General features: G+C 41.5%; 1 protein-coding gene across 5 annotated transcripts in view; it reads right to left on the bottom strand.

The window, feature by feature from the left end:
* The window catches only part of slc8a2b (solute carrier family 8 member 2b), a 264,636-nt gene that overhangs the window by 42,009 nt on the left and 201,053 nt on the right, over positions 1 to 21,574 (bottom strand). For all 5 annotated transcript variants that reach the window (XM_088079255.1, XM_088079257.1, XM_088079256.1 and 2 more), the window contains 4 exons: positions 9,546 to 10,074; positions 4,854 to 4,991; positions 3,938 to 4,165; positions 2,360 to 2,728 (listed from right to left, as the gene is read on the bottom strand). In XM_088079255.1, coding sequence (XP_087935381.1) covers positions 2,360 to 2,728; positions 3,938 to 4,165; positions 4,854 to 4,991; positions 9,546 to 9,944 — 1,134 coding nt within the window. In that variant the 5' untranslated portion in view covers positions 9,945 to 10,074. The remainder of the gene's footprint in view (positions 1 to 2,359; positions 2,729 to 3,937; positions 4,166 to 4,853; positions 4,992 to 9,545; positions 10,075 to 21,574) is intronic.

The raw sequence follows: 21,574 nt of genomic DNA, 5'->3' as shown, positions 1-21,574 counted from the left end.
TTGACTCAAAATATAAGTTCGGCTATTTTTTTAAAGAACTTGCAGATGGTCAGTCATTAAAATCAAACAGGTTATAGCATCAATTTGAGCATTTTTTCATTTTCTCTATAGCATTTAATCCTCTCCCAAATCAGCTTGATGCTCCTGCATACCTGGCTGTGGCCCTGCCTTGGATTTAGCGTGTTCCATTAGCATTCTCAAACGTATTCTTAATAATTTGCAGTGTCCTGGCTGTGCATCTCCTCAGACACTGTCTTGTGGCAGGTGCACTACACACCCTTTAAAGAAAAAAATCTGTTGATGGAAATTGCCTCATATAAATTTTACATTGTGTCCCTCCAGCAAGCAAATGTCACTCTCTTTCCACACTGCATCTGTTAAATTTGTTTTTCTGTTACCTCATGTAAACAAACGATGTACCTATCAGCTGTGTGCTTGACTGGTGATGTAAAGCACTTAAAACATGAACTTCATGGAAAATAATTCTCAGTCTGCTGCTCAAAATCAGATATTTCTGACATACTTGAAACATGGTGTGGTTTCAGGAGGTGAGGGTGGGTGGGACTGGTCTTGTTACTTTTTCATTTTACTGTATAAGTTTTCTGTGTTTTCTGCTGTGGACTGATTCTGGTGGGAGAAAATTCAGTAAATAAACTTGAAAAAAACATGAACTCGTATTTGCTATTGTAGTACATTTGCATTTTTTACACAGAGAGCACACATTCTATATTGTGAAATTCCTCATAATTAGCCTCTGAATATTTAAGTGGCATGTTTGTGAGGTCACATTGACCTTGACCTTTGACCACCAAATTCTAACCAGTTCATGCGTGACTCAAAGTGGATGTTCTTGCCAACAAGAATGAGATGGATGCAAGGTTACAGTGACTTTGACCTTTAACCTACGACCTCCGAAATCTAATCAGTTCATAGTTGAGTCCAAGTGAATAATTTTGCCAAATTTGAAGAAATTCCTTTGAGGCAGTCTTGAGATATAACGTTTGTGAGACAGATGGACAACCCAAAAACATAATGCCTCGGACCTCGTTTAACGCCAGCACGGAGGTATAAAAACAGGATAACCAAGACTGGCAAGACTGGTTTTGACATAGTGAGCAAGTAACCGATAACATCTGAGTAATCCTGTTGGACAGAAAACAAGCCAAAAAAAGAACTCCTGTTTGGTCATAAGTCAGATTTTCATCTACACGTAAGGCATATTTTTTTTTTTTACCAAATTCTCAGAAAATCAGAAAAGGAAAAATGCAAATGAAAAAGCAGAACAGGACACAGTACTGTTTGAAGTGTCCACAGAGGACACGAGCTGCTGATCCTGTTGTCTTTCATCTCTTTTGGTCTCTTTTATTCTGTCCTCCTCACTTTTCATCCTGCGGATGTTTCTCCCCGCGTGTCTCATTTCTCCTCGACCTCTCTGACCCTCATTATCGTATTCTCACCTTTGTCTGTCAAACCTCCAACATGTTCCTCTCTCCACTGTCTCGCGCTGTCACTACCCCTCAGACTTTTCCTCCTCACTGGTGAAACAACTGATCTCTAATCAATCGGCTTTTAACAGGTTTAAATATAGATAATCTTTATTCCCTCTGCGTGTGTAAACAACTTTCATAAAATTGGTATCACAAAATACAGAACAAAGCATCCATCACTTTAAGAAATGGAAATCTAAACTGGAGCTGCTCATCACAGCTGGAAACTGCGACTTCTGCCTTTCCGAAAGAAAAAATGATCCATCATTTTGCACTTAAATCATGTCATAATCACGACATCTGAAACTGTGTTTCTATGTTAAGTGCATTTTTCAGCAACACAAAATCTGGAAAATGAGATTAGAGACTTATTACAGAGCACAATCTGCAGTGAAAGCAGCTTCTCTGAATGTGTTTTTTAAATTAAAAACTTTCTTCTCTTTTGTCATTTCACCCTTTCTGAATAAATTGATGTTGTAGAAATGTTGATGAAAGTGGTGTTTCCAGGAGATTTTGTGTTTTTCTGGGCTGACAAAAAGGTTCGAAGTATTGTCAGTTTTAAGATGTGACAGGTACAGTATTTACCTGTCATTATACTGACATAGGAAAAGACCAAACACACCACGAGGGCCACTCATAAAAGTGGGAAAAATGAATAAATAAAACTAAAAACACTGCAAAATGTTTGCTTTTATATTTTCACAGATTTGGAAGTAAACGAAAGACTATCTGTCCGATCATAACATCTTTTGGATATTTTTGATGCACGTGTTGCAAACTGGCAAAGATCTTGATCTTGCAGCTCTCAAGTATTAAAGATCAATGAAACCTTGAACCCTTAACCCTATATTTATAGTTCCTCTGTCTCTCACCTCTTTGCGGCTCTCGTCCAGCTCCTTGCTGCTCTCCACATTCACCATTGCGCTGTTGGAGTTGGGCAGGTTGCCGCCTGCTCCAATGTTATTGGCCGCTGCACCCGCTGGGCCGTCCTGAGTTCCGCCCCCACAGTTCTCGGCAGGAACCACGACGCCCCCTCGCGGTGGGAACTTGCCGTCTGCGATCATCTCCATGCCGCCCTTATTTGGTGTCAAGTCTCCCTCGGTCTCCACAACAATGCCGTGGCGCTTGTCGGCACGGTAACGCTTGCCCATGTACTTGTAGAAGAGAAGGCGGCGATCTGCGATCCAAGCCAGGATGACGCAGACTGGAAAGTACAGGAGGGTCACCAGGGCCTCCCAAACCTGAAACATACACACAGATTCACAGAGTTAACACAATGTGGTTGTATGTCTCAACGCAGAAGACCTGTGAAACCAGCACAGTTTTAAGGTGGACAAGATGAGTGAAACTAACTCAGTATCTGACCAAATGTTTCCTCTTCTGTTTCTGAGAAATGACCTTGAGCAATGGCCAGAAATGTGTTTTTGCTGAATATTACGATGTCACAGTGACCTTTGACCTTTTGTATATTCAATACCATCACTTCATCATCACATCCTGTTTGAACTTTGCATGAAGTTTTGTCATAGTCAGCATATGAAATCCTGAATTATGGCCAAAAACATGTTTTGCAAGGTGGCTGTGAACTTGACCAGATTCGGATCTGGTCAAGTTCATCATTGAGTCAAAGTGGATGTTTCTGCCAATTTTGAGGAAACTTGGTCAAGGCCATCTCCAGATATTGCATTCATGAGAATGAGACAGATGCAAGGTCACGGACCTTGACCTTTGACCACCAAATTCTAATCAGTTCATTGTTGAGTCCAAGTGGACGTTTGTGCCAAATTTGGAGAAATTTTGCTGCAACAAACAATGACTCTGTTCCCTCCTTCTTGTTCTTGATATAATACAGCTTCAAGACCACTGGAGCTGGCATCTGTATGAAGAACATATGGCTTTTGGGGATCAGCAAAAGCAAGAACTGGAGCAATGGTAAGTTTCTGGATTATGGTATAAAACGCTTGCTGACAAGCAGACGTCCATTGGCCATCAAACGGTTCTTTGGGATTCAGGTATTGTTGTGGTTTTAAGGATGATTTAAGCTTCTTCTGCGATGGTGGAAAACCAGATACAAGAATGTGGAGGAGTATGACAATAGCAGAATGACCTCACAAATCGGAGGGATATCATGTTCATGAGAATAAGATGGATGTAAAACTCAAAAACATAATGTATCTGGCCATGCAGACACAGAGGCATAAAAACATTACTTCCTCTCTTTGGACACACTGCTCCTAAAACAGTGCGCAGGTAGAATCATAAGTGATGTATTTCTGGAATAATGTGACACAAACTGACAGTTCTCACATTAAATTATTATCAATTTCTCACAAAAAGAAAAAAAATAAACAAATGTAAGAATAGAGTCTGAAATGAACACCCAAGCTAAAATGCTGGTAGGGGTTAGCCTTTGTGCTAACCCTCCCTCTTTTCTTCCAAACCACACTCACCTCCACGACGCCGGGCGACATCACAGACAGGATGAGGTAGAGCCAGATGTAGGCGAAGATGCTCCAGAAGGCGGTGATGAAGAACACCCGCAGGTGTTTGATCTTGCGGCTCTCGCCTTCAGGGATTGTCCACACGCAGATCCCAATGATCACAAACATGTTAAAGGCGGCGCTGCCAACAATGGTTCCTGGTCCCAGCTCACCGGCCTTGAAGTCGTGACCGCACACCTGGAGAGGTATAGTGTGAGTGTATGTGTGAGTCATGTAAACAAAGAAGGTTGTTTTCAGTAATGGTTATTCACCAGAAACCCTCAGATTCCTGGTGATCCTACAGCCAGCTGACACCTTATTTTTTCATTTGTCAGTGAAATGAGGAAGTGTTGCATAGATAACGCCTCATTTCAACCCCAGGAATAAGTTATTCCTCGTCTATTGTGGTGCTTTCAAAGTGAGCGACAGGAATAAATAGATTCGGGGTGTTGTGCAGCAACTTCTGTCCACTTTTTGTCTCACCCCTTCTTCAACTACAAATCCATAATGTTTCCATATTGGTGCAGTTTTAATTTTCGTTAGACAATCTCTTTTAGTGCTCGTCTTGTCACCCCCAAAAAACATGACCTTTCTAGTAAACAAACACAATGTGCTTGACTCTTCCACCCTCCCATCTCTACTGAAACTTGATCGCCATGTTGCCATGTTCGACTTGGCAGTAAAATGCACACACCTGTCCATTATTAACATTAACAATATGTTAATAACATGGCAATATTGCTTATTAGGCAACTAATTGCCAGAACATGTCATAATGACAAACGCTGATTCAGCTGGTCACATAAAATCAAAATTAAGCCTGTATATCGGACCAGATGGACAAAACTCTTGTGGACTGTGTGTGTGTGTGTGTGTCTGTGTGTACCTCAATAACAGACAGCAGTATCTCTGGAGCGCTGGAGCCGAGGGCCATGAGCGTCAGATTGGACACTGTTTCGTTCCAGATTCGAACAGTCGCCACTGATGTTTCGCCGTTAGGCATGGTGATGGTCACCTCCTTCTCCTGTTGGCCCAAACACACACACAAACACACAAACACAAACACACACACACACACACACACACACACACACACACACACACACACACACACACTTATTTTTGACTGATTGTGCATCAATTCCCTGGATGAACTCAAAGATTTAACTCCCCACATACCACCAAAGATGTGTGCAGTTATTTTGGCTGATTGGACTTTTATGCATGCTGAAGGCTCAAAATAAAGGCATATCTTAAAGATGATCAATGTATCAGTGTTTTGACTTTGCGTTGAGGATATCGGACAGTTTATCTCTGAATCCATCCATACTGATGTATCTATACACCACTATTAGTTACATCCCACTACTGGTGAATGTTGAGTCCTTTTTCTGTTAAACCTCATTAACCTTATACTGTCCTCATAATAAGAAGAAAGTTTGCCCTTCTTTGCTCCTTCCTGTCCTCTTTTTCTGCCTCCAGCTGACCTTCACGTGTCCTCGTCCTCCTCTCTCACACTGAGCATCAGCCCTCACTCAAACCTCCTGGAACCCTCCTCTCTTTGCTTCAGTGCTTATAATTGCATAACCTCAACACCTGAACCATTACAGGACGACTGGGACACACACTCACACACACACACACACACACACACACACACACACACACACACACACACACACACACACACACACTAACTGTACTTTACACTGAAAGTGATAGACTGCACCTCAGTAATTATCTCCGCAAGGTGTAAGTCTAGAGGGGATTGTGCATTTGGTCGTGTGTGTGTCAGAGTCTGTGTATCCGTCTACTACTGTACCAATCAGCCTAATATTTTGTGTGCACACATATGACTGTACACTCAAGGATCTCTTGTGGTTGCAGTGATGCCCAATTTTAGAAAAACCTGTTATATTGACTGTTTTATTGTTTTTTACTGTTGACTCCTCATTCCTCTTTACTGGTCAACAGGGGGCGTAAGTTTTCTGGAAATCAGCTCAGCTAAAAACAACAAGCCTTACTGTCTGTTGTAGGACATATTTTGGCCTTCGTCACACTTCAAAAACTGACCATAGAAACCATCCATACAAAAGTTTGGTCTCGTTTTAAAATGTTGCACCTGCACATTAATTCCATATCCAAAAGGGGTAACGAATTGTATTCCTTCGTGTTTTTAATATGTTTGAATGACAATAAACTGAAACTGAACTGAAAATGTTATGATGCACTAAAGTTAGGCACGATTTGGGATGAATTATTGCCCTTTTTTGTCATCTTTGCTGCCATCTACACTGTGAAGCAGCTTCAAGAAACAATGTCAGCTCTCTGCGGCTTGGCTATGACCTGTTTTTGTACCGTTGCATCCAGAACATTTCAGAAGGGGAGCATTTTGTCTGTCCACTAAATAATGATTTGGTCATTTTTCCTTGACATTTGTGCTTCTACCATAAGTAAGCAGGCTATGTGGTTAATTGGGTTCTTTTTTCTGTTTTAATTGTGTTTATGCTGTTATTTCCTACTTTGTTGGGATGTTACCTGCAGAGTTATTTAGAACCATTCAAATAAGATATGATATGTCTGCATCAAAAATAGACAAGGTTTGCTTTTTCTTTTTCAGGCTGTTCTCAGGTACTGTTTGTACATTTTCCTACTAAAAATATTGCACCAAAATTCATATATTTCCCACGTAATGATGAACCATAACTCACATAAATGCATAACTGGTGTATTTTGGAAGGCTGTGATCATGTGATCAGTGGGCTGACGGGATTAAAGAAGGAAGTGGCCCCGAGCCGTTTAGTTAGGAGGCATTTTAGTGTGTTGGATGGGTCACAAATCACAGGACTTTCTCCAGGACACTTGTGTTCAGAACCATGTAAGCTTTTATTGAACTTTGAGTCATTTTACACTGCCTTCTTTTCCATGTTTCTTTTCCTAAATCTAACCACAGTAATTGAATTTGCCTAAATCTAATCTCTGTAACTATGCTAATTACATAACATTACATTGAGCACAAACCATCATTCATGGGGCAGTAATTCGTGGGCCAGTGATACTAAACGTATGGCCTGTGGGCCAAATCTGGTCCCAGTTAGAGTGCTGGTTGGACCCCAAACCATTTTCAAATTCACAATATAAAATAATTTACACTGGGAATTGTTTTTGTACTTTTAGTATACATAGGTTCCAAGGTACATTAATCAGCAACAAAATAGAGCTTGTTTATCAAAAAAAGGGCCAGTGGAGGATCCCCCACATCCCCAGACAGAGGTCCTAGCTAAGCCCCTAATGTCCTAAAATCCTAAAAATGTACTAAAATCCAAGACACATCTTAAATCCTGGAAATGTCCTGAAACCCTTGAAATGTACTTAAATCCAAGAAATGTCCTAAAGTCCAAGACATGTCCTAAAATCCTAGAAATGTACTCAAATCCAAGAAATGTACTAAAATCCTAGAAAGATCCTAAAGTGGCCCCTGTTCTCCTGTGATTTTTTAAAAAGTGGCCCCTAAGCAAAGCAAGTTGAGTGTTCCTGCTGTAAGATATCATACAAACCGTCATATGAGGAAACACAGTTTTCAAGGCTTCTTTTAGGGTCTACTCAAATTACAAGAATCATGTAGACTGGCTGTGAGCAGTTCCGGTGACCGCCTGATGGAGATCTGCACCCTCCTGAGTACACTTTTCTAGTTTCTGCTGCATTCGGTCCAAACAGATACACTTTATGACTCTGATCCTCGCAGTAAACAGGCACCTCTCTGCCTCTGAAACCAGCTGAGGGTCATTTAAACTATCATAGAGGATAAATGGACAGAGAGGGAAATCTATATTAATCCCCATTAGGGAAACTGATCAGAGCCAGCTCGCAGTCAAGAGAAGACAATATGATGAAGCAAACACATTCACTGGTAGCTTTCCTTCCTCAGCGGACATCAAACAATGTCACTGACCTTGAGCAGAGCACTAATGAGTGATTAAACATGCATGCACTGCCTTATGAATGAATTAATATAAAGTGAGTCTATTTTCAGTTGTTTGTTGCCTGGTCAGCATGATTTCTGTCCATTTGCAAACAATAACAATCAACTGCCGGCAATTATGGAGAAGTTAGAGAGCTGATGGGGCAACATGGCTGATTTAATGCACCATTATCTCTGTAAGTCAGAGCTGCAACCGAGCCAAAATCCATGGCGTAAATATTGGAAGCTGTGATGTGTGTGCAACAATCATCTCTGTGAATATTAAGTTTAGAAGTTGAAAGAACAAAAACTAAGGTCACATTTAGACGAGAACAGCCCTATGAAAAACGGAAAAGTCTTTCCGTTGCGTTTAAAAAAAATCAGCGTTCATATGATAACATTGTGATAATGATCCTGGTGTACACAGGTCCACAAAAACTATGGAAAGCACTACAGTATGCATGCCAGGCCAGTAGTTGGTGCTGTAACTTTGTAATGACACCACGTGCATGCGTGAAGTGCAGCTGTGATGTCACCATTCTCACAGGATCTGCACATTTTCAGTTTACACGGCAACAGAAGGGGCTGCGTTTTCAAAAGATTACACTCTTTTTTCAAAAGTTTGCATTTTCAGCCCCCCCAAAACTCATCGTGCAAACAAAAGGCTAAACCCAAACAAAAGATTAACATTTCATGCAAGAACCGTAAATGGCCACAGTGTAAATGGCCCCTATATTAACAAAAAGCTTCCTGGGTTTAAAGTAAAACAAATGAAAGTTTATTAGACAGACTGAGTCTGTTGATGCTTATAAGACGTACTTTTATACACATTTTAATTCTCTGGCTTTTCATTTTGTTTGATCCATTATTTTTCTGTTTAATCTGATTCCATGGGTTTAAATTCTGTTTCAATGTGTTCTTAGTCTTGTTTAATTCATTTGAGCACTATTATGTCTGTAGGTGCACACATATATGTCAGTCTTTGTTCAGCACTTTTGCTATATAAATGAAATAAACTTGAAACTTGAAGTGTTGTACCTTGAGGTTCTTTCAAACTAATGTAAAACTAATACTTTGTCCCTAGATGAATAAGTGCTCGTACACTTACGGTATGCGACAACAGTAAGGAACATCTTCTTCATCACCAAAAGAGCCAGTTATTAAATCAAACCTTTGCCAAATCCAGTCAGAAAAAACGCAAAAAATGACTTTGTCTCAGAGAAATTCAGAGTGCATCCTCTGGTTCTTGATTAATTACTTTTATCGACTCTATTTCTGATTTAACTTCATTTATTGCTGCGTTTTCTCTGCTAGTGCTAAAGTTAGCACTTGTTGCTGTGCAAGCTGCCCTTACTGTTCTGAAAAGCAGCGGCATGCATGCTACGATACAGTCCCTGATTGGCTGCCAACATTTTTAGCTACTGTGGCGACCCCTGACTGCCCGACTAGACTGCAATGGATTGCACATGTTTGGGGCAGCAGAGAGGCCGTACTGATGCAGAGAGTGAAACAGATTGTTGTGCTCATATCTTCAGGATGGTCTTACCAGGCTAAATATTTCGACTACTTTCTACTAAACTACACCACGGGTATATTCCTCCGTTCATCCGTTCTCACCTGTGACGTGATGACCTCTATGGACGCCATGAAGCGGTCTGCGATGATGGACACTCCCAGGAACATGTATATGAGGGACACAAAGTAGACCACAGCTCTGGCCACCTGGTCTCCGAGCCCGGGCCGGTTGGGCTGCCAGACGGGCAGCAGGATGCCGGGCCTACACACTGACACTTCCTTGCACTTCTCCTTTTTGCCAGTCGTTGTGTTGTTACTATAAGACATGGAGGGTGGGAAGGAGGAGGGGAACATGGAGGGCGAGACCGCCCGGGACTCGGGGACGCTGCTGGGGACGCTGCTGGGGTCGCTGCGCTGGGACTCCGACTGGCAAGGAGGGAGTGGGAGGAGGAAGAGGAGGAGCAGGAGGAGGAAGGAGGCGGGAGACGCCAAGAGAGACATGGCGGTGTTTGGGTCCCACAAGAAGCGGGAGGATAGGGGTGAGGCAGAGGATGACGGGGATTAGGCCGAGGAAGAGGGAGGTGGGAGGGGGAGACGCTGTGTAGAGCTGAAGGCGGTGCGACTAGCTCACCTGCAGGAAGAGAACAAAAAGAGAGAAATCACTTTGTGAGTCACTGAAGAGAACTTTAAAATCCTGCAGACCGGAAACTGTCGTAAACACAGCTGGATTTATTTTTGTTTTGACTGAACAGAAATGAGCAGAGCAAAGATCTGTAAATATGTGTGAGACTGAACGCAGAGCACTTTTAAGAGCAGCGGACAGGAAGCAGACTTGCTCAAGGTGGAGAGAACTGAGGCCTAGACGTCCACCTGAGTGGGAAATGAAATCAAACAAGTTTTAAGATTACATACACACACACACAGACACACATGCAGTTGATGTGAAATCTGCAGAGTATATGTACTGTAGCTGCCATAAGTGCCAGTTATACCTTTAATTTCATTATTAATATTTGAGCTGAATTAAATCATGCTTTGTGCGTCTTTTGTTAATTAAAGTTAATATAGTTTAGGATGAATTATACATCTGTCTGGAAAGGATCTGTGCACCTGAATGATGAACTGATTAATTTCCTCATTTACAGTGTTCGGCCCACTTCTATGAGAGCCGAACTTTCTACCTGCAAGGTAATGGAGGCTGCAGAAGATGAATTGTGAAGATAAAATTATGAGCTGTGAAGACGCTCAACACCGCTTCTGTTCTCCTCTTTAAGTTAATGCAGCCGATGCAGTAAGGAGTTTATTGAGATTATTATTTATGCTAGTGAGGTGGCAACATTTGAATTTTCTGTGAGACTCTTTTTATTGATCATTTTATCTTTTGATTTTGCATGTGTTTTTAGTTCTCATGGAATACTTGACTGCATGCTTGTGTAATAGAAACCCGTTAACGAGTGTAAACGCCTTGGATTGGAGCAGCTACAGTCCAGCAAATATGTGACATGATATGAGACAGTTTAAAGAAGGGCACCCAAGATTAGTGCCACCAGTTCAGTATGTGACCAGATGTCTCCCAGTGTGTTTCTGAGATATGATGAGAATGGCTATTAAAGTGTTTTTGCGGAAAATTGTGATATCACAGTGAAGTCGACCTTTGACCTTTTGAGTGCAAAATGTCATCACTTCATAATTAGATCCTATTCGACATTTGTGTGAAATTTTGTCATAATTGTGTAAATTATAGAGATTTGGCGTAAAACTTGTTTTGGGAGATCACAATGACCTTGAACTTTGACCACCGAAATCTCAAAATCAGTTCATCCTCGAGTCCAAGTGAACGTTTGTGCCAAATTTGAAGAAATTCACTTGAGGTGTTCTTAAGATATCGCGTGGGACATTTTAAGACCTTGCTGCTATGCTTTTGAGAGAGATGCATTTTAGAGTAGAGACCATCTTGGAATGGGATCACTCTAGCCAAAAGAAAGCATTACATGACTTAATGTATGCCCCTTCCCTACTTTCCCGACTTCCTACCTCTGCCCCTCTTGTTCAGACAAAACCCATCTTCCAACTCCGCCTTCATAGTGATCTCAACTACACACCTGTAACGTTTCATGACTCAGTTTGCACGATTGTAAATGGACTGCACTTGTATCGCGCTCTTCTAGTCTTCTGACCACTCAAAGTGCTTTTTACACGACACTTTTTATAGCCACACACATTCACACTGGTGGCCAAGGCTACCATACATGGTGCCAGCTGCTACTTAGTACTCATTCACATGCACTCACACATCGAATGATCAGCCATATCTTGTTCATATCTCACCCAAAGGATACTTCAGCATACTGACTGGAGCCGGGGATTGAATCATTCCAATTAGAGGACAGCTTGCGCTACCTCTGAGCCACAGCTGCACCATTGTGATGGTCATTGTTTCTATGCTTTTCGACCACTTGAAGTGCTTTCACACTACATGTCACATTCACCCATTCACACACATTTACACACAGGTGGCCAAGGCTACCGTACATGGGGCCACCTGTTACTCAGTAATCATAATTACGCACACTCACACAGTTTGGGGTTCAGTATCTTGCTCAAGGATACTTCTACATGTTGACTGGAGAAACCGGGGATTGTACCTCTGACCATCCGATTAGAGGACAACCCACTCTACATCTGAGCCACAGAGGCCCCGACACTACTGTGTTGACAAAATCTGCGTGTAACATAAGGTTTTCACCATAAAAACCATGTCACTCTATTGTCAGTGATATAAGCAGCAATATCTCCACCACAAATGGCAGTTGCCAATAATAGCAGAGACAGCGCAGCACTTTGCTGGCTGTTTGGCCCTTTTTGGGCATCCCAAGTTGTTGTGGCCCTCTTATGACCAACCTGTGAATGTGTCCAGGCTGCAAAATATAAAAACAAAGAGTCTGCACCTCCAAGCTTGCTCTGAGATGGTATTTAGGAATGGTTGGTATTTGAGGACCTTGGTCATAAAGGCTGCCTCTTGGTTAGGGTGAAAGGTTACTTCTAAAACAAACATCTCTTTGGATTCTTCATTAACATCCACAAAATCTGATGTACTGGCAGACAGATGTGAAAAGGTACCTGGGTTACAACTGCAGAGATAGAGCATGGAAGGTTTGATAGATGAATGTTTGCGCAGTCTCACTGAGCGTGAAAATAGCTTTGATATGTCCTTTGCTGTATCATCGACTAATTCTGCTGTGACGTGAAAATAATACCAGCTGAATATATACACAAAGAAATGAACTGTGACAATAGCTTGTTTTCAATCACATAATCCTGATGATGCACGATAGTCAGATGGTTGGGAATTATTGGGAATGGAGAAAAAAAGAATACGCGTACCTGCAAGCCGCAGCTATCATCAGAAAATTTTTAGATACATTGGATACGATCCCTACACTATACAAACAAGTGATTTTTCCCCGGGTTCACGGATTTGCCTGGCGTGGAGGCAATCTATATCACATTTTTTTTAGTCCTGCAGACCTCCTACTACATGACTAACCAAATAAAGGCGTACAAGAGTCTTGAGGCTTATAACTTTTTCACGTGTGGCTGGGTCAACGACACTGGATTGAAAGCAGAGTTAAATGATTGCCGTCTTGCTACAGTCAGCCAGCTAGAACCTAGCCTGATGCTGATGCTACGTCCATCCCTATAAAGTAAAGGTGAATATGCTTACTTGTTATTTACTGTCTTTTTATGTTGCTGTTTCAACTCTAAAGTGACTTTATGGGGATGGACGCAGCATCAGCATCAGGCTATGCGCTAGCTGGCTGACTGCAGCTACTATTTTCTACCTTGTTATGCTAGGTCAACCATTGTCAGTGGTGCTCAGAAACACAGCTGAAAACATGACATACTGCAAAACATAGACGAGCATTGTCTGACTCCGCTCCTCCAGACTTCATGTGGAGATTTTTAATCCACGTCTGCTGCAGTTATCCATGAGTTTTTTAAACTTCTTGCATTTATGTGTCACTACTTTAGGGAAAGTAGCTCTTGTTTTTTTCCTGATTTGACTGGTAGGCACAGCCGTAAACAGCACAAAACTTTGTCATTCTTATAGCGCTTCTCCATGCAGAAATCGCGTCCTGCCCCCCATCGGCAGTTCTTCGGGGTGCCGTGATGTTATGTGCAAACAACCTATAGCCACCAGTTTGAACATTCATGAATGTACAACTTTAATTAACTTTCCAATGTCAAACCCAAGTCAAGAATGCGCCCATATCTGCCAGAATAAGTCTTGAATCATCTATCACCACAACCTCGCCTCCATTCATATTTTCACTGCTCGTATCAGAGCAGAGAACCTCCTCAGGCCCTTGAACATCAAGTAAGAACTCAGGTTGGTGCATTTAGAAACTCAGCTTTAACACAAACAAAGAAATTCAGAGAAGATAAAAAGCATGATTCACAGCAGATGACGTGATCAGATGGCGACCCTGGTACACTCTCTTCACGGCGGTGAGTCACCGGTACTCTGATGAAGGCTACGAGCCAAAACACGCTGATCTGATAATAATGTTGTTCTTTGTACTACAGGTGTTGCTACAGACTTCTCGGTGCACCTTGGAAGTGGATTAAGTTGTGCCACGGATCCCTGCTGCACTTCCACAGTGAGTCACTGGTTCACAGAAAATTACAAGAGAGGCAGTGAAGAAGAAAAAAAAGCTACAGAAAAGAAAGGCAGGGCAGGGAAGATAGACAGAGCAGGAGGTTACGAGAAGGGGATGAAGAGGAGGGAGAGAACTTTGAAGGAGGAACAAAAAAAATGGGTGAGACAATAGGAGAGGAAGGAGAGTCGGAGAGAGTCATGTAGCACAGAAAGGAGTGAGGAGACATGAGTCGCCATGATGCCTCCAGGAAAACAGGTTGACATCACAAGTTTTATGTTTGTTTGTGTTCTGTGTTTTTTTGAATCATGCAAACCCAAAACTGTTCACCAAATGTCACTCCCCTCTTTCTCTGTCGATCACACACACACACACACACACACACGCACACACACACACACACACACACACACACACACACACACACACACACACACACACACACACACACACACGAGCCAACTGATATGTGTCTGTTTACTATATTTTGTTTGAAAGTTTTCATGAAAATTAGCAGTTTTCTCCTTTTTGGCTCTCTGCCTTGTGTGTGTGTGTGTGTGTGTGTGTGTGTGTGTGTGTGTGTGTGTGTGTGTGTGTGTGTGTGTGTGTGTGTGTGTGTGTGTGTGTGTGTGTGTGTGTGTGTGTGTGTGTGTGTGTGTGTGTGTGTGTGTGTGTGTGTGTGTAAGTATTCAAGAATGCATCTGCTGCCAATTGATGAGATTTAAATCTCAGTGTGAAACCAAAGGATGGACAGATGGACTGAACCCTTTTTCCTACAGTAGCAGTTTATCTTCTTCCTCTCTCTTCCTCTCCCTCCACTGGTCGGTTTGTGAGGATGAAAGTGCCCATTCACGCCTTCTGTTTTAAAACCTCAGCTAATTGCAGTTTGTAATAAAAGATTCATTCTGTTGCCTTTTCTTTCTTAAATTCTGTTCCCTTGATTTCTACACATCCTTGTTTTCTGTTAAGGAGTTTCTGTACATTACATGAAGGAAAAGCCACAAAAATTATTTCATTTCAATTATTTCATTTCATTCTTTTTTAACAGCTTCTATATAGCCAGGTCGCAGGGGCAGCAGGCTGAGCAAAGTACTCCAGGTGTCCCTCTCTTCAGTAACGCTTTCAAGCTCCTTCTGGGGGACCCTGAGGCGATTTGAGGCCAGATGAGATATATAATCTCTGCTGTGTGTTTTGAGTCTGCCCCGGGCCTCCTACCACTTGGACATGCCCAGAAAACCCCAGTAGGCATCCTTATGTGATGATGCACCACTTCAGCCGGCACATATTTTTTACTTCCAGCTCCCCCGGATGTCTGAGCTCCTCACCGTGTCTCTAAGGCTAAGCGAGCCCCAACACCCTACGGAGGAAGCTCATTTTGGCCACTTGTATTCGGTATCTCATTCTTTCAGTCACTAGCAAAAAGCACATGACCATGGGTAAGGGTTGGGACATAGATGGATCAGTAAATTAAGAGCTTCGCTTTCTGACTCAGCTCTGACTTCAGAACAATGGTCTGGTGCAATGTCCACATCCCTGCGGAGGCCGCAACAAACCACCTGTCCCTGACATGCTCCATATTACCCTCACTCATGATCTCAAAATACTTGCATTATTTCGCTTAAAGCAGTAACTCTCTGCAGTTTTCCAGCAGAGAACCATTGCTTCGTGCTGCTGTATTATAACAATCCCAGTTCACACAGTAAATACACCAAGGTCAGCCTTTTTAAATATTTGTCTTCTCTTTTGATAAACCTGCCCACACAAACAGAGGCAGCAAATATTTTGACACGACAAACATGACAAGTTTGATATTTAGATTCTGTGTGGCGTCACTTTGGATTTGTGAAACTAACAACATGTCTATTCTCCATATTTGCTCCTCTGTATCTCCTGTGACCCAACGGGACGCTACAGGCTGCAGAAGAGTTCTGTCAACAAAGACAAGATGAAACAAGAATCATCATTAGTCCAAAAAGGTCTGTTTGTTCTTAGAGGCCCTGACACACCAAGCTAAAAGTCTGCCATTGGTAAGTGTCTGTCTCCCTAGTTTTTGGGTTGTCTCGCACTGTTATCACCAGTCAGCCCTTGTTTGCGTTTTTTTCATACGGACAACTCAGTATCAGTATTATTGTCGGAGACGGCAGAGCACCTCAGTGATTGTGATCTCTTTGATTGTCAGTTCAGCTCAGCACACAAGAAGAAAAACAAAAGTGAGAAGAGGAAACATACTAAAGTCAAGAACAAATGAGATCAAAACAAACTTGTTATATTATTTTCAAAATTCTGTAATCATGATAACACTAAAACCATTGCTAAAGAAAGAAAAATGAAATAATAATATAGAAATAGGGAAGAAGAACATCCTCAGTTCTTTTTCATCAGTAGCTGGTCCTTCCAAGATTTTGTGACACTGCGATATCAACAGTCCCTGTGATTTCTGCACTCCTTGCAATTTTGTCCAATCATCGCAACTTCACTGGAAATTTGACTCATTTTATTGAACAGCTGTGCACAGTGTATTGATATGCTCAGCCCCTCTCTGTGTCTCTATGTTTCTCATTAGACTACCGCTGTGTGTGTGACACACACAGTGACAGAGAAACAGTTAGCAGGCAAATTAACCAACCTTTATGACCCAGTTTTAGTTACTAAGTCAAACCATTTGAGTGTTGTTGTGAGCAGCCTTGGGGCAAACACGTGATCCCCCACCAACCCTTAGGATATTTTTTAAAAAAAGCACCATATCATAATGTGAATCCTATACAATCGTAACTTTAAAAAAGTACAAACTCTTATGATAAAAAAAAGGCTAAAATATTGCAAAATCAGGCATTTCAGGCCATGACAATCACAAAAACATTCCACATCATCCCAATCCTGGAGGGCTTGATTATTAGAAACCATTTTTCTTTCCTCCAACCGTTTATAAACACTGACAACCTCAGAAATGAGGTTTTAATTATCTGACATACACCATAAGAGTGTGAGTCTCCAGTGATGAAAAGTTGTTTCAAATAAGTTTAGATTCATCTCTTGTTTCATTCATCTGTTTGATTCCTCTTGTTTTCTCAGCAGAGCTAGGAGCACCTTCAAATTGAAGGGAAACAAAGTGAAGATGAGAGTGAAGACTAATGGACTCGACTGTGATTCTCACACTCAGCAGCAGAGATGAATTACATTTAGTTTGTTTTGATTAACTCATATCGACTGTAATACAGGGGAAGTGATGCATGAAAGTAGAGTTTAAAGGGATACTTTGCCAATCTTTCAAAGTCGTACCGAAATCTGATCAAATGGTCAAACTAAGCAGTGCTGATCAGAAAAAAGCTAAGATAATGTTACTTCACTGCCTTTGTCTCATCTAAAATGTTTTCAGAAACCTATTTAAGTGCTGTGTTTAGCTGTAAGAGTGATAGATTGTATACAGGAAGTGGGTGCCATACTGTTTTCTGCACAGTCAAAATGGAGGCCCGAAAAACTGAGATCAAATGATAAAATTAAGCACCGCTGATCATATATAAACTGAGATTCTGTTCCTGAGTTGCCCAATTAAAATGTTTTCAGAAAAGTCTAAACTTACCATTTAGCTGAAATATGGGATTGTTGGTTGCCAGGCAGCCGTCATCGTGTTGAACGAATGCGTTTAATTTTATTGGTCCATTGTGGTGCAGCGCATTGTTGTAGTTGTAGGTTTTCTAAATCTTAAGTGAATGCCACAGTTCTTTTTCCTCTGGTTTCCCCGATAATGAATGACCAATTCCAAAAGTATGCATCTTTCTACTTTCTAGTACTGACAGCCAAGTTTAACGTGAGGACATTCTTTATATCAATAAAATACTTCTTTAGGGAGAACTGGAAGAAGAGAGAAGAACAAGGAATGGACAGCAGATTAGGGAGAAGGAGGAGAAGAGACAGAGACAGAAAGTAGAGATAGAGATGGAGGAATGGAGGAAAAGAAGGACTGGCAGATAAGAGGGAGATGTGGGAGAGAAATGAAAGGGGTTGGAGAGAAGGGTTGACATGAGGATGAAAGTAGAGACTGGAGGAGCAGAAGGAGCGATGGAGTGATAAAAGGAGTAATACAGGATAGATGGAGGAATAAAAGAGGCAATGAAGTGAGGAAAGAAGGATACAAGGAGGGATAGGAGGGGAGACAGCTGGGAAAGAGAAGGGACTGAAAGGTCAATTGAAGAGGTGTTATGAGGGATAAAATGTGTCATGGAGGCATAGAAGGAGGGACTGAATGAGTAAAGGGGAGGGCAGTTGGTTTGATGGCAAAGAAGGTGGGATAAAAAAAGAGGTAAAGAAGACAAAGAAGGGGGCACAAAAGGAATAATGGGATGTGGTAAAAGAAAGGGAAGAACTAAAAGGAGGCATGGAAGGAAAGGAGGAGAGGATATAAAAGAGTGGATTGCAGAAATGATGTGGGCCAAAGTCCTGAATGCATTTATAGCTGCTGTTTGGGGTATAGGAGCAGTTTGTTGCTATGGTGACCAGGGGAGAGGCTGGGTTGGGTCATCAATCACCAGGGGTGTGAGAGAGAGGTAGAACCACTACACACACTAATCCCTCCCTACTGAGGACACACGTGCACACACACACAAACACAAACACACACAAACACACACACACACACAAACACACACACACACACACACACACCTTGAGGGTGAAATCAGTGCAGCAGTGAAGCCAAGGACACATCAAGCTCTCTCAGCAAAAAATTGCAGCACATGTAACATGCATTCAACTAACTGCCTGTGGAGTAAAAGGTGCATTTCACGGACTGAACTACAGATTGTACACACACACACACACACACACACACACACATACACACATACACACACACACACACACACACACACACCTAAGGATCTATCGACACACGCATGTATATCTATCGATGTCTGCATCTTCTCAGCTGATTATGAGCTGCTCAACATCAGTCTGTCAGTTGAAATTCAACAGGATCATGTCACCATATGATCAAGAGCATGATATTATGTCATCCTTTTTTTTTTTTTAATAGTATTTTCATTTTATTCTGTCACATATTGTAGCATAATGGCCATATTTTCATATTTCTATACTTACACATTTTTACACACTTAACATACAAACCTTATTATACATATTTTACATTTTTCAAAACAATTACGTACCGGTGTGAAATTGAAGTGTAATGCACATATTTTATTTTATTTATATATTTTTTTATATTTCATTTTTATATTTTACTTATTTTGTAATACACTGACAATACATAAGTATCTAATACAGCCCCACTTCAGTGAATCCCAAACTATAACTTTAACTACACAGCCTGCTTTCTTACTTATGGTAAAAGCACAAATATCAAGGAGAAATGAAATAGTCAGCAAAATCTGGCAGGCAAAATGCCCCCATTGAGGTATAATGCCTTGTATCGGATGGAAATGAAAACGGATTGCATCTACGCCTGGTGGAATAGTCCCTCCCGCCTCCTTCACAGTCAAGATGGTGACAAAGATAACAAAACCGGGTAGTGATTCTTCTCTTATCGTGCCTAACTTTAGTGGATCATAACATTTTGGGTCTGGAATCAAACTGCAGATGCACCAGTTCAAAATAACACCAAACTTTTATTTGGATGCCCATTTTTGAGTCAAGACGGATGCCAAAGTGTGGCCTGTGACAGAGGGTTTCGTCAGCAGTCAATGATATTAAACAGTTAAGTAATTGTAAGTCACTGCAACCACGAGAGGTCATACAGCAAACAGTCATAAATGTGCAAACATAATATTATGCTGATTGGTCTGGTAGTTTGTGAGATTAGCTGCGGACAGACACTCACACACTGGCTCCTTTGCCTCTGCCATTTCCCACCTCCTCCCTCTCTAATCTCTGTCGCCTACGCCGTGTATCTGATCTCTCCTCTCCCATCATGCATGTTACATTAAGTGCCTTTACTAGCCTCTGACTGTAATCCTGCACTCATCAAACAGCCATTTAAACAAACAGTGCATTAAACGATGATAGCTGATGCTGACAGGTCCGTTGCTATTCATTCCTGTTGGTGGTGGACGGGAGGAAAGGTGAATTTAGACCTATTACTGTAATACGTTTGTATTCTGTGAGAGCTCTGAGGACACACTCGGTTTTCTGTTTGTGGGTTCTGCTGTGTGTTGGCCCGAGGCGAGCTGGTTTAGCTGGCACTCGACATCACAGGCCGACAGATTGACTCACCAGCTGAACAACGGAGCCTGAATGCCACAGTGTTCACCTGCTGCACGGCTGAGCATCAACATAAGGTAACACAAACATGTGAGAGCACCAGACACGTTTATATTTTGTTGGATAGTTTAAAGAGATACTATGCAGGATTTTCCTAAAAAACAATATACACTGTTCAGCCAAAACATTACAACCACAGCTGAATTGAATAACTTTGATCATCTTGTTACAAAACCTTGGCGCCTAGTATTCACATGGATGGATGGATATACTATTACAGAACAGGTTTGCTACCAAATACTGCAAGGATTTTTCATGAGTGGCCAGAGGAACATGACAAAGAGCTCAAGGTTCTTGGTCTGCATCCCTAAAGCCTCATTCCCACTGCGCAAGAACCCGCTACCACCCTCTAACATCTGACTTTTTAATGCAATGGGAATGTGTACAATCGGTATTCATACCTAGCTCAGATGACTCAAATGATTATTTTCAATATACTACATACAAAGTAGATTTTCTTATCCACCTAGCATGTAGCATATTGAAAATAATTAATTTTATTGTGTTTTATTTTTCATCTAAAAACATTGGTTTTTAGAAAAAAATGGTTAAAATTCCTAAAAATATTTGATATTTATGATTAGGACTAATGTTGGTTAAAAACAATAACTCAGTGAAAGTAGAAAATCATATTAATGTATAATATATTTATTTAAAGCTTGAAATTGAAAAGCGCATCTTGTGCGCAGAGGGATGCGAGTGTGTGTAATATTATATTCTCTGCTGCCGTTTGTTTGACTCACAGTTCTGCACACTGATCAGAGCAGCTCCAGTCTCCCGGCCCATCCGTGTCGAGACAGCCTTTGACGTTGCTGGCTATTACTCGAGACATGTAAACAATAAAACAGTGCTGTAGGCGGGACATTGAGCTAAATTACAGTTACAGAGTGCTCACTACCACAGACAGAGAGAGGCCAAACTGACACACAACTCAAAGAACTAATTAAACACATGTTTCTGTGTGTAATGATTATCAGCATTTGATTTCCTGCTGAACTTTATTCAAAGCTACAACAACATTTGGACCTAAACCGTTAATTAGCCTTTAAGAATCAGCCCAGGAGAGGTTCAACTGCTGCTGCTGTCTCTGTGGTGACACGCTGAGCACCAGCGATCATTACAGAGCTCCATACTCAAGGAGACAACTATAAACTTGTTGTTTTTAAGTTTAAATCTAATATTAAATAGGAAATAATA

Source organism: Plectropomus leopardus, chromosome 6 (genome assembly GCF_026936395.1).
Source record: "Plectropomus leopardus strain MGB_pleo_1.0 chromosome 6, ASM2693639v1, whole genome shotgun sequence".
In the NCBI taxonomy this organism is placed as follows: domain Eukaryota; kingdom Metazoa; phylum Chordata; class Actinopteri; order Perciformes; family Serranidae; genus Plectropomus; species Plectropomus leopardus.
The sequence above is the reverse complement of the archived record's forward strand: the minus strand, read 5'-3'. Positions and strand labels throughout refer to the sequence as shown.